General features: G+C 38.5%; 1 protein-coding gene across 5 annotated transcripts; it reads right to left on the bottom strand.

Annotated features, from left to right (window-relative positions):
* Window positions 1-275: 275 nt before the first annotated feature.
* On the bottom strand, window positions 276-23426 carry LOC121992102 (general transcription and DNA repair factor IIH subunit TFB5-like). Of its 5 annotated transcripts, XM_042546251.1 has the most exons (5): window positions 22977-23426; window positions 9859-9917; window positions 3064-3210; window positions 810-872; window positions 276-719 (listed from the first exon to the last, which is right to left on the bottom strand). In XM_042546251.1, exons 4-5 carry the CDS (start codon window positions 842-844, stop codon window positions 542-544), a joined length of 213 nt encoding a protein of 70 aa, XP_042402185.1. In that variant the 5' UTR covers window positions 845-872; window positions 3064-3210; window positions 9859-9917; window positions 22977-23426; the 3' UTR covers window positions 276-541. The 5 variants fall into 5 exon arrangements, 4 of the variants coding, with proteins under 4 accessions (XP_042402185.1, XP_042402187.1, XP_042402186.1 ...); XR_006114808.1 differs by lacking the exons at window positions 9859-9917; window positions 22977-23426 and adding an exon at window positions 3372-9839; XM_042546253.1 differs by lacking the exon at window positions 3064-3210.
* Window positions 23427-23832: the final 406 nt, after the last annotated feature.

The following is a 23832-nucleotide window of genomic DNA, read 5'->3' as shown; positions in this document are numbered from 1 at the left end:
ATCTAGATCAGCCTGCTTCACTTGTCGATGGTCAATGACCCTTCCTAAATTCGATAAGACACAAGAATGATTCAATCTTTTAAAATCCATAAAAATGCTATTTAAGAAAAATTAAGATTTGTTAAGGTGAATTTGAATCAAACTGGACTTTGTTGAACAGTTTCAGACAAAAGAACAATGAAATATTTGATTCAGTGGAATTGAAATCTCTATTCTGTTACCTTTACTGAGGTTTTATTTTGTTTGAGCATAATATGCTCTTTGGATCACTTGCATACTAAAACTTCAGCAATTTTGAATTGCTTCCTGTAAATTCCCCAAACTAGAGTTTATAAGACTGTTCATATAACAGAACTGACATAAGAAATACTAAGTTGTGATCTAAAAGCTAGTTCAGTTGTATGTCTCATACTAATAGTCGCACTTTGACTCAAAGTAACAAGATAAAAAAAACATTATATTAGACGGAAGTTACAAGTGACTGATCCACATATAAGTTTCATGTCCCAATTTATTGTCTTGCTAAATAGCAGAAAGGGAATCATGCCGGCTTCTCGTAGGTATTTTGATCCCTAAACTCAGCAATCTTGCTTCGGATCATTTCACCCATGCTAGGCTGCACAAATATGTGTGTATTGTCAAGCACATGTAAGATGAACTTCTGGGAAGGAGGCAGGGAAGCATTGTAGTTGATAATAAATTGTGCCATGGGGATATCACTGCAAATCAAAAGTGAATAGTGTACTGAGAAACGCCAGGAAAAATTATTATCGCTTAAAAACAAGTGCTGTTGCAACAATGAATCTAACCAGGAAATCAAGAGGCCCTTTATTGCATTAACCATCTTTGTATCAGTAAGCAAAAGCTATAACCTGCATACAGAGTTTGAGTATTAGAACTTGAAACGCAGCTGTAAAGATGGATTAACCCAAATGCGATGGAATAAACTGTATATAGCATTACATGTCAAAAACCAATTAGATAGTACATAAACACAAATCAGCATACGAATTACCATGTCTTTGATCTCAAATCAGCACATTGACAAGCGAAGGATAAAGAGAAAGGATGGAAAGAGGATAAAGACACATCTTTGGAACATATCATCTTTCTATGGGCTTCATCCAGAAGTGGAGCATGTAGTAGTACGCAAAAGATAACACTCAGTGGTCTTAGAGGAAAGATCAAAAGCATAGCTCGATCCTTTACCTAATGTAGCAAAATGAGAACAATATATTTTCTATTTATGTCTTCACTACACAGGTTGACCCTTTGTTGGGCAAAGCAAAATATAAGATATTTTTGTCTTCACTACACAACTTGAATGTCTAATGGACATAGAAAACTAAGAATATGACATTTCCATTGAAAGACAAAGGTTGCAAGAAGAAAATGTATTGTTTCTGTTTTTATTAGCATTTAGGCAGAATATATGTAGCAAGTAAATAGAGTTCAATTTTGAAGTATGATGAGAAAATTAAAAGATAAAGGCAGAAAGATAGAACACGATATGAGCTGAATAAAGTGGAAATTTTTTAGAGAAAAATTGGAAGGAAGAGAAGAGTGAAGAAATAAACAGGGAGTTCACTTTTCAACATAATTCTGAGGAAGAGTGCAAAGGACACTGCACTACTGTTATGGAACAAAAACTAGGTGTAATCATCTATATTCCAAACAAAGAACAGCAGAAAAAAATCTCTCTCATTATTAGGAAGGAAAAGTAGACAAAAAGGGAGAAGGGAAAAAAGTTATTAGTGCACCTTGTTGAGGCAACAATAGGTTGGTAGTGAAACCCCAGTTTTCGACTTAACACACTTTGAGTAAAGGTCTGCCTGTTTGTATTTCACTAGAATCAATCTTTTATTGCTTTCTTATGGAACTGAGTCATGTCACGAGTCTTGGGCTGACCATGACGGTATTCACTGTTGGTAAAGCTGTTACTGTCGTTCCTTTTGCTCATATAGCTTAAGCTAGAGTGGTGAAGTATTCCATGAAAGAAAGACTAAGTTCATTGTAGCAACCCAGTCAAAAAGATAAAGGTGCAAGTAATCTAAAACTCTTCAGGATTTTATGTATATTCATCTTAAACATTTCCTTGATTCATTTTTTACTATTGAAATTACATTTTATATATTCATTTTAATTCTATTTGAATTAAAACCTTTGGTTTCTAAAGTTTTTTATATACTTGAAAAGTTGCTACAACATACATAATTAACAAAAAAAAACAAAAGGAATTTTTGCACAATGGATCGTCTATCAAAATCCAATAAAAATTACAAACTAGGGAATCATATTGTGTGGATCAAAAATAAAAGATCAACACAATAGCAGCACATTATTGAGATTTCCGCAGTCTATTAATAACTTCTTAACCTGTCATAGATATAGCATATGTGTGTCATAGAACACAATTTCAAAAATAAATATATATCATCAAATTTCTCTTTATTAGGAAAAACTATTTAGTGTGGAGTTCTTTGAAAAATAAATAAAATGATCATATACCTAAAAAAAACAAAAACTAAAAATGGTCAGTTTTGTGTCTTTTCTACCATCAAGGTTCACATCTGAACTATCTTTTTTGAAGCATAGTTGTGTACAATTCAGAAGGCATTTTGATTGTATTTCAAATTTAATAAATTTACTTTACATTGAATAACCGTCCATAACTTTTGCCGCATCAATAAGTTATTATCTAATCTTAAATCTGAAATCTGCATCTGACCTATGAAACTACAAGACGAATGCTCACTTAAATAAGATAGTCACATGCATTTGCAAATTTTAATTTTTTAGGCTTGTTGTTACAAATACTCTTCCAACCGTTGCAGATTTCTCAGCATTAGCATGAATGACTCGGTACTTTCGACCAAAATATCATGACCTATTCAACAACTAAGAGATCACCTCCGCAGATGCAGATGCAAATTCACATGTTTCATTCATAAAGAAAGAAACAATTCTTTGTCCTAGTAAAACTAATGTACAGGAAAAAAACATTTGCAAGGGTATAAAGAGACACAACATAAAACTTAAGATTAAGAGAGGGAAATGGATGACCTTGTGCCGTAGCTAGCAAGGGGAGGAGCTTCCGCTGTGAGGTCTTGAGGAGGAAGAGGACGACACCGACGGGGAAACGCCGGCCGAGCAAGGAACAGGATCGGAAATCACACCGCCTAGGGTTTCTTCTCTCCGCAAGATGGATGACTTTGAAAATTGTCAAGGTCGATGGATTAAATCGAAGGACAGTAAACGAATCAAATATTCGGGAACAAAAGTGTTTAATTTAATAAAAATATTTTTTTTCATTTAATATAAATAAACTTAAATAAATAAATAAATAAATACATCAAGCTTATCATCTTTACCAGACTCGAGCAGACCATTGACTGGTCAACAAGTCAAGAGCAGAAAAGCCATGGCATCCTCCGACGTCGGTCCTCAGAATCACCACCGTCCCGACCGCCCTTTTCCATCATTCATATTATAATTTTTCCTCCACAGCTTCGTCTTCCAATTCACTTCGCCTCCCCGCTCGACTATAAATACTCCGTCCTGCACTCTGCACTCTGCACTCTGCACTCTGCACTCTGCACTCTGCACTCTGCACTCAGCCAGAGAAACTGGACGCCACCGGAAAGCTTTGTAGGTAGCTAGCATTGACTTGGATGGGCAATTGCTTCGTCTGCAACGGAAAGAGAAGTAGGAGAAAGAAGCCATACCCACTGCCGGTGAAGCAGCCTGAAAAACCCTGTGAGCGAGAAGAATCAAAGCCTAGTAATCCCACCGAGGAGTGTTGCGAGGCAGGGGAGCCTCAACGGTCCTCCGGCGAGGGGGAAAACGACGTCAATGAGAGAGCGAAGGAGTTCATATCATGGAAGAGGAAGAAGATGAGAGATGAGGAGTAGGAAGTCTTAATATGCGGAGCAGACGCTTAGAGCAGAGAAGAGGGCGAAAATGAAGCAGGCGCTTCTTCTGCTTTAAATGAAATCGTCCAAAGGGCGGGTTGTCTTGTCTATTAATTCTACTCCTCCAATCAATTCATCTTCATCTGCTATTAAGGAGCAATATGAAAGGGAGAGTCTAAATACTCAAGAGACTAATTTATTAGAAATAGATAATTCAAATGAGATACTTAATTTGCAAAAGCCAAAGAGAATCATTCTTAAGCCAACTCATTATATAGATGAAAATTTAATTAGGAGATATTCTTGTTTCTTTATATGTCCAATTGATAATAAAAAAACCTTCTATAGTTGAAGAAGCAAAAGGAAATAAGTGATGTGAGCTTGCTATAGATTCTTTGTTAGAGAGAGTAATAGGCCAAGTTCGGATCATATTTTATATTCTCCGTCCTCATACCCATTGAGTATAGGATATTCGATGAGTATACTCATACCTATTAAAGGATTGAATATCTTCTATACTTATAATTTTTCTTCTTTCTATCCAACTATTATCATTTAACAAAAATATATTAAAATTAACATCCTATTAAAATATGTATACATAATTTAAAAAATAAATTAAACATCTATATAGTCTTCTCCTAATATCAAAAAAGAGTCAGTGAATTTTGGAAAAGAAAATTTTCTTTAATATATGTGTATATATTATTTAATCAGGTATTCAGGTTGAATATCAGGTATTGATAGTCCCTCCAAACTCTCTTCCATTCGGATCAGATATCGAATCTTCCATTGGGTTCGGGGTTGAAATTGTCATTCCTATTCTTTGTTAGTGGGTGTACAAAATCAAGAGAAAAGATGATGGTAGTGTGGATAGATATAAAGCAAGGTTACTTGCTCAAGGATTTTCTCGTATTACGAAGAAACTTTTTGCCCAGTGGCTATGATGATTTCAATTCGTATGGTCATAACATTGGAACCCTAAGCTTTTATTTCTCAAGTTTTCTTTAGTATCTATCTTCCATACAATATTTTTTTTTTTGGTTCGCCTCTAGTTTTTTTTAGGCTCTCTTTACTTGAAGGAGCGGATGAGTGAGGGAAAGGATTTTACTGTGGGAAAATATCCTGATAAAGGGAAAAGAAAGAAAGGAAAGAGAAAAGAATCCTTAAGGAAAAAAGAGAAGATAGGGGAAGAGGGCAGAGGGCAGAGGGCAGCCCCGCCATTCGTGATAATCATGAGCGGTCATGCATGGACACTTGCGAGATGTCCGTCGCTCAAGAGCGGCCATGCATGGACGCACGAGAGTTGTGAGCCACCTACTGCTCACGAGAGGTCATGTGTGGGTGCTCGCCGCTCATGCTTGTTGTCGTTGTGGATGCTCATCGTCGCTGCTTGTGTGACGCCCATCACCCGTGATCGTTTTGAGTGGTTGTGTAAGGACGCTCATTGCCCACTGCTCGCTGTTGATGCTCGTTGTCATTGCTTGCGTGACACCCGTCGCTCGGGATCGTCGCGTGCAAGGACGCTCACCGCTCACGAGCGGCCATGCAACGACGTCCGTTGCTCGCTAGCAGTCATGTGTGCACACCTGCCACTCGCGAGCGATCGTGTGTGGACACTTGCGAGAGGTCATACATGGACACCAACTGCTTGCGAGGGGACGTGCATGGACACCCGCCACTAGCAACAAGCGTAAGTGGCCATGTTGGACTAATTGTCCAGAGCCATCGGAGCAATTGAAGGCTCGCGTGGCTGAGGACAGTGACGCACGCGACGGGAAGGAAAGGTGTTTTGTCCATTTTTTGGTGGATAAAAAATCGGTAACAAATGAATTTGCTGATAGATTTATGAATCCATTCGTGTATTATTCCATGCGAAGTAAACGACAAAAAGAATTAATAATCCATATCCTTTCTTATGGAATAAATAACGAAAAATTCCATGAAAACTTTCCTCAGTTTTTGAATTCGGCATAGCATTTAGTCTCTATTTTTTATCCGATGCAATTTACTTTTTTGGTTTGCCTCCACGTCTATAGGCCATCAAAAGATAACTTCTGCACTTCCGATCTAATTCACATTGCCTCCTCGCTCGACTATAAACACTCCGTCTAGTACTCTACACTCAGGCAGCAGACACCACTAGAAAGACTTTGTAGCTAGCGTTGATTTGGATGGGCAATTGCTTAGTCTCTAATATTGTCTGAAAGCGAAGAAGATGATGCGCTGGGTAGATGGTTTTGATGTTGATCGTGTAAAGACTCAAAGCCAGTAAAAAATGACTCTGAGTAGCCCTGCGTGTCAAAAAGAACGTCAACAACCGGGTTAGGGAGGAGTCCTTGGCACAGACATTCTAACGCTCAAGTCAGTGACCAATTGAAGCCGTAAACAACAGATGAATAGTGGATGCATAATGTAGCTTGTATATATTGTTTGCATAATGTAAGCGTGCATGTGCCTGCGGATGGAAATCCCCTTTTATAGTGTTACTGTTTATCTATACACGAATCTCAAAGCGTTTGTAAAATAGGACAGATTATAAAGATGCTCTAACACTTTTCTTAAAATAGGCAGAGTGGAAGTTTCTAGAGTACAACTTGCAAATGAAATATTCTCTATTATCCGTAGTACAAATCATCAAAAAAGAATGTAAGGTCGTTGGATTGAGGGGTCCTTAATATATTTAGTTGTTAAACCAACAAAGCTCTTCCATAATCTAATCGGCTATTACTCTCAAGAATGACCAGGTCGGATTTGAGGAATATTGTCGGGGACTCATCCTTCGCTCAGTCGTAACGGTTGGACCAAGTGTCTAGTTTGTTAGATCAGACCATTGGTCCGACCGGCTAGATTACTTTGCTAAAAATAGTTAACTATGTTATCCTTGGGTGATGAAGAGGACCTGGCTCTGGATGGTACTAACTTGACTTAGAGTTTCATCAATACTGAGGGGCTCGATGTCTAACCAGGACAAAGGTCCAGTCGGATAACCTCTTGGCCTAGACGATCGACTACGCTGGTCCGAGTGCTGACTCCTCCTTGACTTTGACCACAATGTCAGCCGGTCTCCTGGACTTTGACCTGACTCGAGGGTCTTACCTTATCCGCTGTATCACAAACCTCCCTTTCAAGTTTAGTCAAAGGAAACTGCAGGTCCGACTGACTAGATACTTCTCTTGTTTGTGTTCCTTGTGCTTTGATCGGACGTCCACTCTTTGTTTAACTCCTGACACTAGTTGATGTTATACTTAGTTGTTGGTGCTTCCCGCATCCCTTATTTCCTGATCAGATGCTCATTCTTTGTATCTTTGCTCGGCTTGAGCTGACATCACTTTGGCCCCTAGGAAACAAAGCAAATCATTTACTAATTAATGCTTGATATGATGAGTATGCATTTTTTTATCATAAGCTTGTTTATTGTCTCTCATCCCTTATAAATGCAGCCTGTGTCTTGTTTATCATGCATCACATGCCTATGATGAGGAATATCCGATATGACAGGTGACTGTTGAGATTTGATGTGACTGTTGGTAGTTCAAATTCAATGATCTGGATTGAGCCTCTTTCCTCCATCCCCTTGATCATACAGTTGTGAGCGGTCATCACTAGAGTTTTAAGGTTCACCCTTTTCAAAGTTTTCTCAATCATCTTCTTCTTCATCCTCTCCTTTCTGTTGTTGCTGACAATTCTCCAAACTTTCCGTTCTCATCATAAGTTCATTTTTTTTCATCCTTCGTTCAACTTTCTTCCTCTTCCATGGCTTCTGCTCCCCCTATCACTATTCATGGGCTCTGGTACACCTTCACCACCTCTGACTTCAATGTCGAGGAGGTGGACCAAATACATCTCACCTATCACATCCCTCCCAACAATAGCATCATCATCCCGTCTGGCCACGACTACTCCAATCTTCTTTCGGCCGACTATCTTATTTTCTTTAAAGACCAATTCTTTGTCGACCTTCATTTTCCCTTGCACCCTTTTTTCTTAGAAGTTTGTGCTTAATTTCATATCCCCTTGCAACAACTAGCACCTAATTCCATTAGGTTAATGTGTGGAGTTATTGTACTGTTTCGTCTATATCAAGTCCCATTGCATCCCGAGTCTTCCACTACTTTTATTACCTGAAAAAGTTTGAGCCGAGTGTCTTCATCTTCTAGGCCTGAGTGGGTGCGGTATTTTTTGATAAGATACCTTCATCCAATAAAGGATGGAAATCTCATTACTTCTATCTCCGACCCGTCCTTCCAGTGACCTCCGGCGTTTGATCAACTATCCAATCTGAAATATCAACCCTCTCGAGCTGGGTGTGTATCGGTGAGAGCTAGTCTACCTCACGGTGTCCGACAGCTATCCAATCTGAAATACTACATTCATAAGCTGTTGACTAAAGGCGTACTGTACATGTTTGGACTGAGTCCCATCTGAGTCTAATTGCCTGATAGCTTCCGTAAGGAATTCAACTTCCTTTCGCTGTTAAATATAATTGATTTCATTTTTTGTTTTATAGTTAAAACCATGTGAAAAGCTTTATTGAATAACTCCACAAAAATGGATGATGAGGAGACGGACGTGCAAGGTGAGGCCAAGATGGAAAGCCATGGGCTTATGCCAATCGACTGGGATGAGGATCCAACCAGTGGAGAGAAATCCAGGTGAGTCATGGAAAGTGATGCCCATGGTGATCCCCTCCGAGTCCACTACTACTAACTAGCCTTTGATTCACCGCCAGCGACTCAAGGGACGTCGATCGACCACGCCTGTTCGATCGAATACACTCACACAACAAATCTCCACCGAAGCTCAGTTCACATGCTAGTCATCCAAGTAGGGAGAGGTTTTAATCCCTATATTTCTAGAAGTTATGTCACACCCCGAGGGTAAGGTTGTCCGACAGAAATCAGACAGCACCTCCTCTGTAACAATGGCAATTTCACCCTGAATACATAACCACAAATATATTAAACAACCCACGAGGCTGAAACAAAACGCCATAGATGACAATAACCATACCAACATAAAATATGTACATAGAAAAATGTTTGCATGCGCGCATGTCTAACAAAAAATCACACACTCAGAAATAAACAAATAGAGAAACTATATGAAAAACCAACCCCTAGTAAACTTCAAATACTAAAAAGACAAAATGCCCCCACGACAACATAAGATTGAATACGAGACATCTCTAACATGGGACCAGCAACCAGGATCTCCATGCGACAAGACTTTATTTTCTACTTGAAACATAAGAAAACAAATGGGTAGTGAGTATAAGATACTTAGTGGATAGATCACATAAAGTGCATGAAAAAAAAATAACAAGAACCAAGGGAGTAGTTTCAGTGTCTTCACATACTAGCACCAACAAGAGGAAAATATTAACCCTGGATTTTACCAACCTGAGCAATCAAATATTGCACATACTTATACAACAACTATTGACTGCAGCCGAACTGTTAGCTAGGGTATGTAAGACATCATTGTCTGCGAGAGAACACTCTACCACGGATGGTCCTGTGGGCAGACTAGTGGCCACTGCCTGTGGGAGAACACTATACTACGAATGGTCCCATGGGTAGACAGGGCATGTAGCTATCTAGCTACGGACTATGGCCGAACACGCTATCACGAATGGTCCCGTGGGTAGTCAAAGTCTACAAGTACCCAACCAATACGAACAAGAAACTAACATCAATAGGGTATACACCACTAGTTATATCACAGTCTAAAGGTATCGTACGAGTACCAACAATCAAACATAACCACAATAAGGCTGCATAGATATACCATGAATAACACATAAGAGCAAGAAGGATAGTTATCAATATCAAGAATCAACCAAACATAGATTCAAGGTAAGCTACGCATACTATCACAATAATATATCAAACAATTATGCACAAAGTACCAAATATCTAATAAAGAGCAAGAAGGATCTACCCACCTCTAATGTAGAACGTTCCAATAGTCTCCCAATCCGATGCTCTCTCTCGAGCTCAAATCCTAAAGAGGAGAAAATACGAAAGAATATTTAAGTATTAAGTGAATCCTAAAAGAAAACTTCATATAGCCAATTTAAATCTCCTGTTCCTTGGTATTAATTGTACAAATTTCTTAGTTGATTGCCCATTCTTTAATAACAGCTCTAGCTTAATTAGTCTATCAACCAATTAATACTCTACGGATTTAACAATTCGCTACCTAAATCCATTGAATTACAAACCTAGTAATTAGTCAAACCTGTTGGTACAGTTTACACTAACGGTCTAACTCAGATTTTGATGAATGACAAATAAGTTAAGTTAGGTTTTATTATGATCTAACCACTTGATTAAGTGTGTAGGAAATCCAACTAGATCGACGGGCCGATCGGATAGCTGGTACGAAGTCCAAATAGGTCGACGGGCTGATCAAATATTTCGCAAGAAATTCAGCTAGGACGACGGGCCGACTGGATAGCTGATACGAAGTCCAGATAAGTCGATAGGCTGATCGAATATCTAGCAAGAAGTCCAGCTAGGTCAACGGGCCGACCGGATAGCTGACATAAAGTCCAAACAGGTTAACGGGTTGATCGGATGTCTAGCAAACTGATAAGTTAAGGTAAGTCACTAGAGGAGAGTGACCAAGTGAGAACGCATCCCGGTTGAAGGGACAGTAGGCGTCGGTCCAGTTTATGTCCATTTGGGATCCCTAAGTTGAGATCTTGACTAATTCCTGGTTCTGAGAGGACAGAGACTAATTACTACCCTTTATTATTATTAATTATTATTTGTCCTAATACTTGTTTTGTAGGTTATTAGGATTAACGTTTTTTTGCAGGACAAAAGGAGAAAAATTACCTTCGGATGAACAGTATCGAAAGCACCCTCAAGCAGTGAAGGTGTCTTAGTACTGTTTATAGAAGGCGCCTTCTATGGCTATGGAAGACGCCTTTTGTAGGATAAATTTTGGCCAAATTCGTGGATAAGTGCCGGGCTGTTCAGGATCAAATTTGCCTCATTGGATGCCCCTTCCATGACTATAGAAGGCATCTTCCATGCCTTTTATAAGGCTGTCTCAAGAAGGCATTGGAACAACATTGATATACGAGCTACCGTGCATCTTTTTGAGCTTCCAACTGCCCCAAGCTTCTACTACGACTCTGCTGCAAAGTTGTTATGCCCAACAACTGCTCTAAGAACTTCCGATCACGTCCGGTAGATCGACACCGACACACGAGTGCTCCTACTTCTATTTCTAAAAGTGTCGGTAACATTTCATTTGTGTACTTGATTATTGTAAAAGGACAAGTGCAGTGTGTTGCACTTGTTCGAACTTTCTTTGTACTCGATTTCCTCTTCTGGAGGTATCGGAAAAGACCTTTAATAAATTACCCATCGATAGGTTTGTGGGACCTGGGTCTTGAAGTAGGAGTCGCCGAAGGCTCCGAACCAAGTAAACCGCTTGTGTCATTCTCGTGTCTTTTTAATTTCGATTTCATACGTACTTTTTGTTGCACATACTTGTGATTTTAAAACCGACAAAATGAATTTTTGAAAACCACGTGATTCACCCCTCCCCTCACGTGTGATCGATTCAACAAGTGGTATCAGAGTAGGTACTGCCGTACTGCTCTGAATTGGTGCAACCACTAATTAAGACGGGGAATCATTTTCAGTTTTTTTTATTTAAATTGGAGAAACTTTACCTATTCAGATAATTTTTTTTTGCTCGTTCGGTTTTAACTCGAAGTTGGTGCAATACCTCTCGAGTTTTTCTATTTTTTTTATATCTCAAACTCTGCTAATCCAAGACCAAGTCTTGGTACCTTCCTTTAGTTTTCTATCTTCAGTGCTTAATGGCTCAAGGTGAAGGACGAAACGTTAAAAACCACCTCCATATGAGATGTACAAGAGACATGAATTCAATCTGTAGAGGATGCAGATGGAAATTTTCATCCTTATGAACGACTTCGATGGTGGCATGACACTGAGAAGATCAAAACAAAACATAGAAGCCAACAAAAAGGTAATAAATTCAATTATAAGATTGCTACCTAATGAAATCACATGCAGAATTAGAGAACATCGAGATGCCTATGAGTTCTGGACTCGACTGACCAAGCTTCACGAGGATCCGATGGAGATAGAGGATCAAATCAAACTAGAACTCATATCTGAGTCCGAATCCCAGAGTCATCCTCAAAATAAGACCAAACCAGCTTTATTACATTAATAGCAAAAGAGGATGTAGAAGGATCCGAATCAGAATTAGAAAAAACATCAGAGTTCAAATTTGAGACGACGGTGGACAAGGATGAGAATCCTAACGAGGATTCTAAAGGTAAAATTGTAAAGTTAAAATTCAAATATCACATAATATGTTTCAAATGCAGTGAAAGAGGGCATTACAAAAATAAGTGTCCCACCTATAAGACTCGAATCACACAACCAAAGGTAAAGGAGAAGTCGACACTAAAAGTTCAGAAAGGGAAGGAGCTTATCCAATGTTTCAGGTGCAAAAAGATTGGTCATTATAAATCTCAACGCTTAGAAAAAAGATCTAAGGATCAAGGGGGAGCAAAGGTTAGTAAGTTTGCAATATATGAAAATCTTTTTTTTTTCTACACATGTTAGTATGCATGCTCACTCAAACAAATCAATTAATTTAACTAACCAAGCTAATTCAAAATCATTTAATAATCCTTCAAAGTTTAAAAATTTACCTTTAAGCTTTAGAAAATTAGAAAAATAAAATAATCTTTTGAAAAATAAAATTTATAAACTAGAAAAAATAGTTAATAATCTCACCGGATCATTAAATCTATATTTGAATTACAAGTCTAAACCAAATTTAAATAAAAAAACTAAGATATAATCAAGTATATCTTGATTATGAAATTAATCAACAAATATAATAACAAACCAAAATTAAATCAGAAACATAAATTAAAATACATAAAATCTACACTTAACTCAATACTTAAAACTTAAATAAATCTAATAAAAGAAATATTCAACAATTCACGGGGAGGCTCCAAACTAGTTGGCACCTCAAAAATCAACAACTTACCCAGATGGGTAATTAGGGCTAGTCTAAATAGGGACAAAAAATTTAACTTTACCAACGATACTGTTGAGACCGTTGGTGACCGACTAGAAGGGGGATTGAATAGCCCTGCACAATAAAAAAACCAAAAATACCCTTCTCGGACTTTTTAAAAGAATACTTGCGTAAAATAAATAAAGAAAGAAACTAGAAAGACGAGGCTCACGGATTTGACTTGGTTACAATCGAGGAGGTTGTTAATCCAAGAAAGGGATCACACTAAGTATCTCCTTCAGGCGAAGAAGCCTTTTGTGAAAGTACAGAAATGAGAAGCTTAAACTAAAATAAGAGTGCACAAGTGTTGTAATGCTAATTGCTTGTTGATTGAAAAGCTTCTGCACCAAGGATGTGTTTATAGCCCTGGTCGGGGCGCCTAGAGGGTTCCAAGCGCTTGGAAGGGGATAAAATTTTATTCCCTTCGCAACGGATCACGGTCAAATCATGATCTGGTCAAAGTCAGGTTTCGTGCGCCCGAAATCGCTCTGGGCGCCTGAACCACTAAAGTCAACATGGTTGACTTTTTCCGGTCCGGGCCTCTGCTCCGGTGCTGCTCGCCTCGGTTCGGCTCTTCCGCTCCAGCTCCGCTCGCTTGGGTGATTTCGGCCAACCGAAATAAGGCTCACCCGAATCCAATTTCGGCCTTCTCGAGCAACCTTCCGCTTCGGCTTCTCGTCCCTCGGAAATGTCGCGCGCTTCCTTCTCGTCCGCCAGCATACTCTTCCGCAGTACCTCATCCCTCGGACGCACCGAGCCTGTCGGCTCTCTCCCGTACCATCCTTCCCGCTAGCTGCATCTTTTGCTCGACTTCCTGTGCTCCTAAGCTCCTGCACACTTAGACACAAAGTTAAAACACCACAGGACCTAACCTAACTTGGTTGATCACATCAAAACAACCTTGGGGTTCTAACAAATACTAGTGAAATTTTGGATGATAGTAAATTAGGGAAACTTTGTCTATGCATGTCTAGAAAGATATAGCTTAAACCTGGTGCATTTGACTTAGTGGAAGTAACTAAAATTACCCCTTATGGATCTTAACTAGTTAGACCAAGATTTTGTACTAAGTTTAGTGAATAGGACTATTTAGAAAACCTCGAAGGCAAGATTACTCTAATGATGTTCAGGTGACTCATTATAACCCAGAAGTTTATTCAAAAAATATCTGTTTATTGAACCCAAAGCTAAACATAAATCTAACACAAAGTTCAACCAAACCCTGAAATTAAACTTAACTCATCTCACACGGTTATAGGATTCCCTGATTGAAAACGTCGATCGGGTGAGATGACTAAAGGACATTTAAATTTAAAATTTAAAATTTAAAATTTAAAATTTAACTTAAAATTTAAAATAAAAATTAAACTTAAAATTAAAATTAAAACTAAACTTAAAATTCTAAAATTAAACTTAAAATTTAAAATTAAAACTAAACTTAAAAATAAAAATTAAACTTAAATTAAAAATTAAAATTAAACTTAAAAAAAATAAAAATTAAATTTAAACTTAAAATTAAAGTTAAAATTAAAATTAAAATTTAAAATCTAAAAAAAAGGGTGTCTCTTGAAGGCGCCTCCGACACCATCGAAGATGCCCTCAGGATGGGCGGGGAAAATCCTGCCTAAGTGGTGGAAGGCGCCTTCAGCTATTTGATGACGCCCATAACCTATGGAAGGTGCCGTCCATTAAGCTTGAAGGTGCCTTCAAGCAGCGTTTTTTCAGTGAACAGAAAGCATTTTGTTCACGATCTCAAACACGACAAGGTACCTTCCAGCCACGATTTCTCAACATTTTCATCCCTAAAACATCAAAATGCCTCCTAGGTATAACCTCAACTTAGTTTATCCTATTAATCCTTAGTTCTTATATGTTTTCTGTGTCAATTTATGTTTATATGCTTGTATAAAATTAGGAAAAGACAATATGTTACCTCTAGGTCTAGCAATACTCCATCTACTAATGCCAGATTCCCTACTGAGCAACTTAGGTTGTCCTTTTTATAGCATACATATGTTGCCCTGAAATCTAGGTACTTAAGTAGAACCTTTTTTACTCAATATTGCATCCCTATCACACAGATTATTGAGCATTACCAGTTAGATAAACTAATTTACTGTAGTCATGCAATAAATCTCGATTTGTGTGCTCAGTTCTATAACAACTTAGAAAAGATAGATGACCTGACCTACTCCACCAGAGTTGGTGGAAAGGTTTTCGCTTTTCTCCCACCTTATTATATGATAGTTTAGGACTTAGGCGATCTGCATGCACATTTTTGTGCTACCCTGGTAGGGATCTGCCATTTGATGAGTCCTACTCTCATATTACGTTAGATACTATCTATATGTATTTTTTTGGGAGGAGAGACTACCTACTGTGACTGACTTTAGGTCACTCTCCCTTAGGGTCCAGGACTATATCCTATATCGAGTCCTAACCATATGCATTTTGTCGATCATATCTCGTGATGATGCGACCCTCTCACTCTTTCTTTTTGTATGCTCTTTGTCAGTGTCTAGACATTGACTTCATAATGTCATACATGCATCTAGTCTCATCACTAGACGTCAGGTTCATATGCCCTATTGTCACATCTTGACATACATATTTTCGACCATAGGAGTAGATATGGCCCAGGGTATGTTTAGTTCCCTTAGTGCATATGATGAGTTTGGTCAGCGTCAGCTAGCTCTAGTGCATATAGACATCACTGCTCAGGGGATTCTAGCCTAGAGAGGTGGGTTGTAGCCAACATACCAGTCGAGGCCAAGGATGATTTTCCACCTATTTTTTTAGCCGAGGAGCAGAGTTTACGACTGAGGAGTTATTTGGACATCCTCCGACTTCAACCCAGCCCTTGACATCGACCCAGCCCTCGACTTCTCTATCCATCGAGGATCGATTCGCTCGACTTGAGTCCTCCGTACAACTTCGGCAGTTAGTCTCTGATGGATTTAGCACACTCCAGGGGGAGATTACCACAATATTTACTTTTCTCTAAGATGACATGACCACCAGATTTGAGAAGATTCTGTTGGTACCCCAAGATAGTTTTGATGTGATCAAACAAATTAAGTTAGGTCATATTATGTTTAACCCTGTGTCTAAATGTGCAGGAACTTAGGAGCACAGGATGTTGAGCAAAAGATGCAGCTAACGAGAAGGACGACACGGGAGAGAGCTGACGGGCTCGGTGCGTCTGAGGGACGAGGTGTTACGGAAGAGTACGCAGGCGGACAAGAATGAGGCGCGCGACGTTTCTGAGGGACAAGAAGCCAAAGCGGAAGCCGAGAAGGCCGGAAGTTGGGTTCAGGTAAGCCCTATTCATAATGGCCAAAATCACCCAAACGAGTAGACCCAGAGCGGAAGACCCAGACCGAAGAAAGTGGAGCCGAAGCTGGAGGCCTGGAGAGAAAGTCAACAAAAGGTTGACTTTCACCTTCGGGGCACCCGGAACCATTCGGGGCTCACGGAGCAGTCTGGGGCACCCGGAACCATTCCGAGCGCCTAGAATCCAAAACTTAGCCAAATTCGACGTGATATGTACTGCTGCGTCGAGTATAAAATATTATCACATTCCAAGCGTCTGGAACTCTTCCAGGCACCCCAAGTAAGGCTATATAAACAACCCTACTTTCAGAAGCTAAAGATAATGAAAAATAGTGAAACAACACTTGTACGCTTTTTCTGTTTAGCTTTCTAATTCGTGAGTTCATTGCTGTAAGAGGCTTCTCCGCCCAGAGGAGATTTTTAGTGCGCTCTTTCACTGCCTTGGATTAACAACCTCCTCGGTTGTAACCAAGTAAATTCTTGGTTCCTCTTTCCTTTTAGTTTCTTTATTAGTTATATGCAAGTGTTATTTTAATCAAGTTATTTGTCCGAGAAAAGTTTTGTTTTATTTTTATGCAGGGTTATTCACCCCCTCAGCCGACCGCCAAGGGTCCTAACAAGTGGTATCAGAGGCAGGATGCTTCAGGAGGACTAACCACCAAACGAAGCATACGAGATGACCGGACCAAGCATCTATCCACCAAAGTTCGATTGGGAGTTCGCGAGCTGGAAAAAGCGAATGGAGGTTTTTTTTAAAACTGATTTTGAATTGCTTTTAATAATGAAGTTCGGTTTTGTAGCACCCGAAAGTAAGGAAGAATACCAGTGGACGAAGAAAGAGCAGGCTGACTTCATGGCAAATAACAAAACATAGTTCTATCTGTTGAGCGTCCTACTGCCACAATAAGTCAACCAGATCGGTGCCTACAACTCAGCAAAGGAGCTTTGGAAGAAGTTCCTTGAGCTACACGAAGGAACGTCTAAAGCCAAGCTCGCGAGACAGGATCTGTTAAGGAACCAACTGAGTAACATAAAATTGGAAGCAGAAGAAACTGTTACATATCTTCACTCGAGAATGAAGGAACTAATCACCGGACTCACGAATCTTAGAGAAAAGGTAAGCAACCGAGATTTATTAAGGTACGCACTTAATGCATTTCCTAGAACTATAGAGTGGGCATCATTAGTAGATGCTTACTATATATCTAAAGATTTGGAATCTGTCACCTTAGAAGAAATGTTTTCAACATTTGAAGTCCATGAAATGAGATGTGCAGATTCAAAGGAGCCGAAACACAACATTGCCTTTAAGGCAAAGATGGACGAACAAGATTCAGAATCCTCTCTTAATGATGACGAAATGATAAAGATGGTAAGAAAATTTAAAAAATTATTTAAATCTAGAAAAACTAACCATCCGCAGGATAGAAAGAAAAGAACAATCAGATGCTACCACTACAACAAAGAAGGACATATTAAAGATAACTACCCTAAGTTAAAGATCAAGGACAAAGGAAAAAACAAAAAGTCTGTCCAATCAAACAAATACAAAACGTTAAAGGCGACGTGGGATGGAACGTCGTCCGAATCAGAAATTGAAGCTATTGTCAGACTTGCGTTAATGGCAAGTCATCAAGACAACGAAAACGAAGCAAGCTCATCCGAAATGAGCATCGAGAGCATCGATGAAGGGGGAGCGACATTGGAAAAAAACAGCACTTCAAGGGGAGCTATGGATAACGGGATCGACAAGGTAAGTTAGGTACGATCTCTTCCTCTGATAAGTCATTCCAGTTTATAAAATATTTATCAAAGAAATGTTACAAACTAGAAAAAAAATAGAGTTAAAATTAATTCTAGCCAAATCTTGTCCATTAGAAGAATTTGATAAAATAAAATTGAAAAATGATAATTTGTAAAAAGAAATAAAGAACTTGAAAAATCATTCATGCTCATATAATAAAGGTATTAGAAAATTTAATGGTCTAAATTGGTACCTAAATTACCACAAGGGGCAAATTAAAAAAATTTCAAAGAAATATGTTCCTAAAAAATTCTTAATTAATCTAGTAGGCTGGAACCTATATTGGGTTCCAAAATCTTATTTAAATTAAATTTAATTGGACTTAAGGCTTTCAGAAAGTAGATTAAATGTTTAATTTCTATAAGAGATTTTGTCTAGAAAGTGGTTGTTGCTCCAATAACCAAGAAGTCCTAGTGCCTCACCATAGCCTGGAAGCCAATTAATGAAATAAAATGTTCAATTGATTAATTGAAAGCATTTAATTGAAATTAATGCTTTAGATAGTTACTCAACATTTTTTTTACTTAGAAACTTTTTTGCAAAACTTAAAATTTCTAAAATTATTTAAGTTACAAATTTTTGTTTTTTAAAGTGATATCAACATTATTTTCAAGTTTTTCAAAGTTTTCAAAAACTTGATAAGTTTTTCAAAATCATTGGAAAATCAGAGTTTTTTTTAAACTAAAAACTTTCTTATTTTTAAAAAATTACCCTTAGATTTTTGGTACCCCATTTTTATGTGATCAAAGGGGGAGAAGGGAAGATTAAGTCTAGGGAGAGGTAGCTTAAACTTTTTTTAATTTTTGTACTTTATTGCAAAATTTATTACTTTTACCTTATGTTGGTTTACTCTAACTTAACTTGGGTTGCTCACATCGAAAAGGGGGAAATTGTTGGTACCCCAAGGTAGTTTTGATGTGATCAAACAAGTTAAGTTAGATCTTATTGTGTTTAACCCTGTGTCTAAGTGTGCAGGAACTTATGAGCACAGAATGTCTAGCAAAAGACGCAACTAGCGAGAATGATGACACGAGAGAGAGCCGACGGGCTCAGTGTGTCTGAGGGATGAGGCGTTGTGGAAGAGTATGTGGGCAGACGAGAAGGAGGCGCACGACATTTCCAAGGGATGAGAAGTTGGAGTGAAAGCTTGCTCGAGAAGGCCGGAAGTTGGATTCGGGTGAGCCCTATTCTGGATGACTAAAATCACCTAAACGAGCAAAGACAGAGCAGAAGACCCAGACCAAAACAAACGAAGCCGAAGCTAGAGGCCTGAAGAGAATGTCAACAAAAGGTTGACTTTCACCTTCGGGGCATCCGGAACCATTCCAGGAGCCCGGAGCAGTCCGGGGCGCCCGGAACCCAAAATTTAGCCAAATTTGATGTGGCACATACCATTGCATCGGGGATAAAATATTATCTCATTCTAGGCGCCTGGAACCTTCTAGGCACCCCGAGTAGAGTTATATAAATAACCCTGCTCCCAAAAGCTAAAGACAATGAAAAATAGTGAAACAACACTTGTACACTTTTTCTATTTAGCTTTCTTATTCTATGCGTTCATTGCTGTAAGAGGCTTTTTCGCCGGAGAATTTTAGTGCGCTCTTTAATTGCCTTGGATTAACAACCTCCCCGGTTATAACCACGTAAATTCTTAGTGCCTATTTCCTTTTATTTTCTTTATTAGTTATATGCAAGTGTTATTTTAAACAAGTTATTTGTCCAAGAAAGGTTTTGTTTTGTTTTTGTGCAGGGGCTATTCACCCCCCTCTAACCGCCCGCCAAGGGTCCTAACAGATTCTTCAAGCTCTGCGCGCACCTGAGCGACCCCTACCACCACCACCTGCCGATGATGATCAGACCTGATCATGTTACATATACTATTATGCATTGTATATTGTTTGACTTACTATCTTCAGTTAGTATTTTCTCTTTCAGTCTATTTGTTAAATTAGGAGTGTGTTTCATAGACTTGGACCATTATTTTTTTATTTTTAAATAATTTGCAAATTCAAGGATAAAATTTTTTCTTACATTTTTCTTAAAATTTCCTTATTTTAGAATTTTTAAAATCAATTTTAGCCTTATTCTAGGTCATACCTATAGAAAGCATGTTCTTATAGATCTAGGACTTGAGCATCTCACCAACATATTAGGGCTACCTTGTTTGTGTATTGGCAAACTTAGAAAGGGGTGAGATGCATAGACAAATTGCCTGGACTTAAAATGCTTACATAAGTGCATCAACATAAGTCTAGATGTTAAATACCAAACTTATAGTAATCAGGTTGAGTAATCTAGTTTAGTCAAATACTAACTAGATAAAGGACTTAACCTGACTAACCAAATAAACACTATTATCTTCTAATAGTTAGTTAGTAACTAACGGTTAGACAGTTAAGTATAATTTATAGTTGATTAGATTATTTTGAAATAATATCAGGTTCAGGAGGAGGATTAATATCTCTAAAAATTGTCTTAAAATTCGATAAATTTTGAAACATTCCTTATACCTTTCAAAATTCCACTTTTGAAAACGTTTATCACATGTTTGAAAAATTCTGATCAAATCACATATTTTGAAAAATTATTTTAAAAACTGTTTCAATTTTTATAAACTACTTTAAACCATTTTTTTTTAAAATGTTTTTGAAAAGCTCTACAGCAACTTCTTTAAAAAAATCAATTTGAAACTCATTTCAATCTTTGAAACCTGCTTTGAAAGATGTCTTGTAAATTATTTTCAAAGCTTCTTAAAAATCATTTCTATGCTTAAATTTTTTTCTAAAGCAGTTTGGAAAGATAATAGTTTTCAAAATTATTTTGAAAGGATTCTACGATATGTTGACCAATACTTTTTGAAAACACTTTAAAAAGTTGTTATGGTTATAAAAGTTTTTTTTAACTCCCCCAAGTAATCCTGGAACTTATCATGTTTTTTACTTAGCACATTTTTTTGTTTAGTTGTCTATTAATGTGTTTGATGAATGACAAAAGGGGAGGGTTAGGGATTAAATTAGCAAACAACTTAGGGATTCAGTTAGCAAACAACTTAACAACGAAATCATAATCATATTTGTCTATTTTTCCTAACTTAACCCAATTTGTCATTACATCAAAAAGGGAGAGATTATTGGTGCGGTTTGCACTAACGGTCTAACTCAGGTTTTAATGAATGATAAGTAAGTTAAGTTGATTTTGTTGTGATCTAACCACTTGATTAAGTGTGTAGGAAATCCAGCTAGGTCAATGTGCCGACCGGATAGCTGTACGAAGTCCAGATAGGTCGACGGGTTGATCGGATATCTGGCAAGAAATTTAACTAGGCCGACGTATCAATCGGATAGCTGATACGAAGTCCAGATAGGTCGATGGGCTGACTGGATATCTAGAAAGAAGTTCAGCGAGTTCAACGGGTCGATCGAATAGCTGGCATGAAGTCCAAACAGGTCGACGGACTGACCGGATGTCTGACAAATTAGTAAGTTAAGGTAAGTCACTGGAGGAGAGTGACCAAGTGAGGACGCTCCTGATTGAAGAGATAGTAGATGTCGATCCAGTTTAGGTCCATTTGGGATCCGTAAGCTGAGACCTTGACTAGTTCCTGGTCTTGAGAGGACAGAGACTAATTACTATCCTTTATTATTATTAATTACTATTTGTTCTAATACTTGTTTTATAGGTTATTAGGACTAATGTTGTTTTACAGGACAAAAGAAGAAAAATTACTTTCGGATGAACAATACCAAAGGCACTCTCAAGCAGTGAAAGTGCCTTAGTACTGTTTATAGAAGGTACCTTCTATGGCTATGGAAGATGCCTTCCGCAAAATAAATTTTGGCTGAAGTTGTGGATAAGTGCCGGACTATTCGGGATCGAATTTGCCTCATTGGAGGCGCCTTCCATGGCTATGGAAGGCGTTCCATGCCTTTTAAGGCTGTCTCGAGAAGGCATTGGAACAACACTGACATACGCGCTACCACGCATCCTTTTGAGCTTCTGATTGCCCCAGACTTCTGTTATGACTCTACTGCACCCAAAAACTACTCTGAGAACTTTCGATCACGGTCGATAGACCGACACCGACACACGAGTACTCCTACTTCTATTTCTAAAAGTGTCGGTAACATTTCATTTGTGTACTTGATTACTGCAAAAGGACAAGTGCAGTGTGTTGTACTTGTTTGAACTTTCTTTGTGCTTGATTTCCTCTTTCAGAGGTATCGGAAGAGGCCTTTAGTGAATTATCTATCGATAGCTCCACGGGACTTGGGTCTTGAAGTAGGAGTCGCCGAAGGCTCCGAACCAAGTAAACCGCTTGTGTCTTTCTCGTGTCTTTTTAATTTTGATTTCATACGTACTTTTCGCTGCACATACTTGTGATTTTAAAATCAACAAAATGAGTTTTTGAAAATCACGTGATTCACCTCCCCCCCCTCTCACGTGCGATCGATTCAACAAAACTGAATACTAAAATAAATAGAAAACCAGTAACCGATTAGGATAAGCATGCGATAAGTTATTAGATCCATGGTTTCATTAATCTATCAACCCATTTATTATACTATAAATCTAACCATCGTATACTTAATTAAGTCGCATGCTTTTTAGCTAATCACACCAATTAGTAACAAGGTTCAACCCTTATCCCTACGGTTAGCAGGTGAGAACTTATTGAATGAAAGCATAGCTCATTAACCTCACTGTGAACAGAAGAAGCAGACAGTTATTCACATCCCAAATCAACAAGCAAATTTCAATTCCTATAGTGAGATTAACCCTGATTGCTAATAGGATTTGATCAACTAAATTGAATGAGTGAACTTAGGTATAAACCTCATTACCTACGACTTCTTCTCCGGTGGCAGTTCACTGCTCCAGCGGTGGGTCACGACAATCTGCGTGTGGAGCAACAGTGTCAAGGGTGTAGACAATTGGCGGTGGCGACGGCGCGCGCAATAGCAGTAACTGTTGTTCAGCGGTGTCCTTGTTTTCCGACGACAGCCACAGTGACCGACCGCAGCCCCTCTCCTAGGATGGCAGAGGGCGACAGGGTAGCAAGGCGGCGTGGCGACGTCGGGCGAGAACACTGAGTGGAAGATGACGCGATGCCGGCAGCATCCCAATCACTGGTAACCCCTCCCAACCCTAGCCCACTACTCAGACGGACACGACTCAAAGGGCGGCGCGGGGTGTCTGCGTCGTCGGGCGAAGATGGCACGGTGTCAGGTGAAAATCGTGAGATGACGGGGTCTGTTGCGACGAAACGAAGCTAGGGCAAATAAAAGAAACTATCCATTTCTTTTAATTAATCAACTCTCTAAATAAATAAATCTAATAGATCCTGTCCATCCTAATCGAATAATCCCTATGAATTATTCTTAATTTCAATAAATAAATCCAGAAAAATCTAAATAAATTTAAGAAAAAAATTTAAGTTTAATGTGGTTATACCCATTTATGTGTTATTTATAGATTTATTATTATTTCATATAAACATATTTCCCTCTTAATTCTTACCGATACAAATTTATTTTTTTTCTACATCAATTTAATTGTTCCATTTTTTAATCATTTTAATTATTCTATATGTGTGTGTTTATTCAGTATATTACAATTGGAGCCGATCAGACCACTCCTACATCATTCGAGCGGACACCCTCACTCTCCGAGCTATCGGTTGGGGTGATCCCCACTGCA

This window comes from Zingiber officinale, chromosome 6B (assembly GCF_018446385.1).
Source record: "Zingiber officinale cultivar Zhangliang chromosome 6B, Zo_v1.1, whole genome shotgun sequence".
Lineage (NCBI taxonomy): Eukaryota > Viridiplantae > Streptophyta > Magnoliopsida > Zingiberales > Zingiberaceae > Zingiber > Zingiber officinale.
This window is presented reverse-complemented; position numbering and strand designations above follow the sequence as displayed.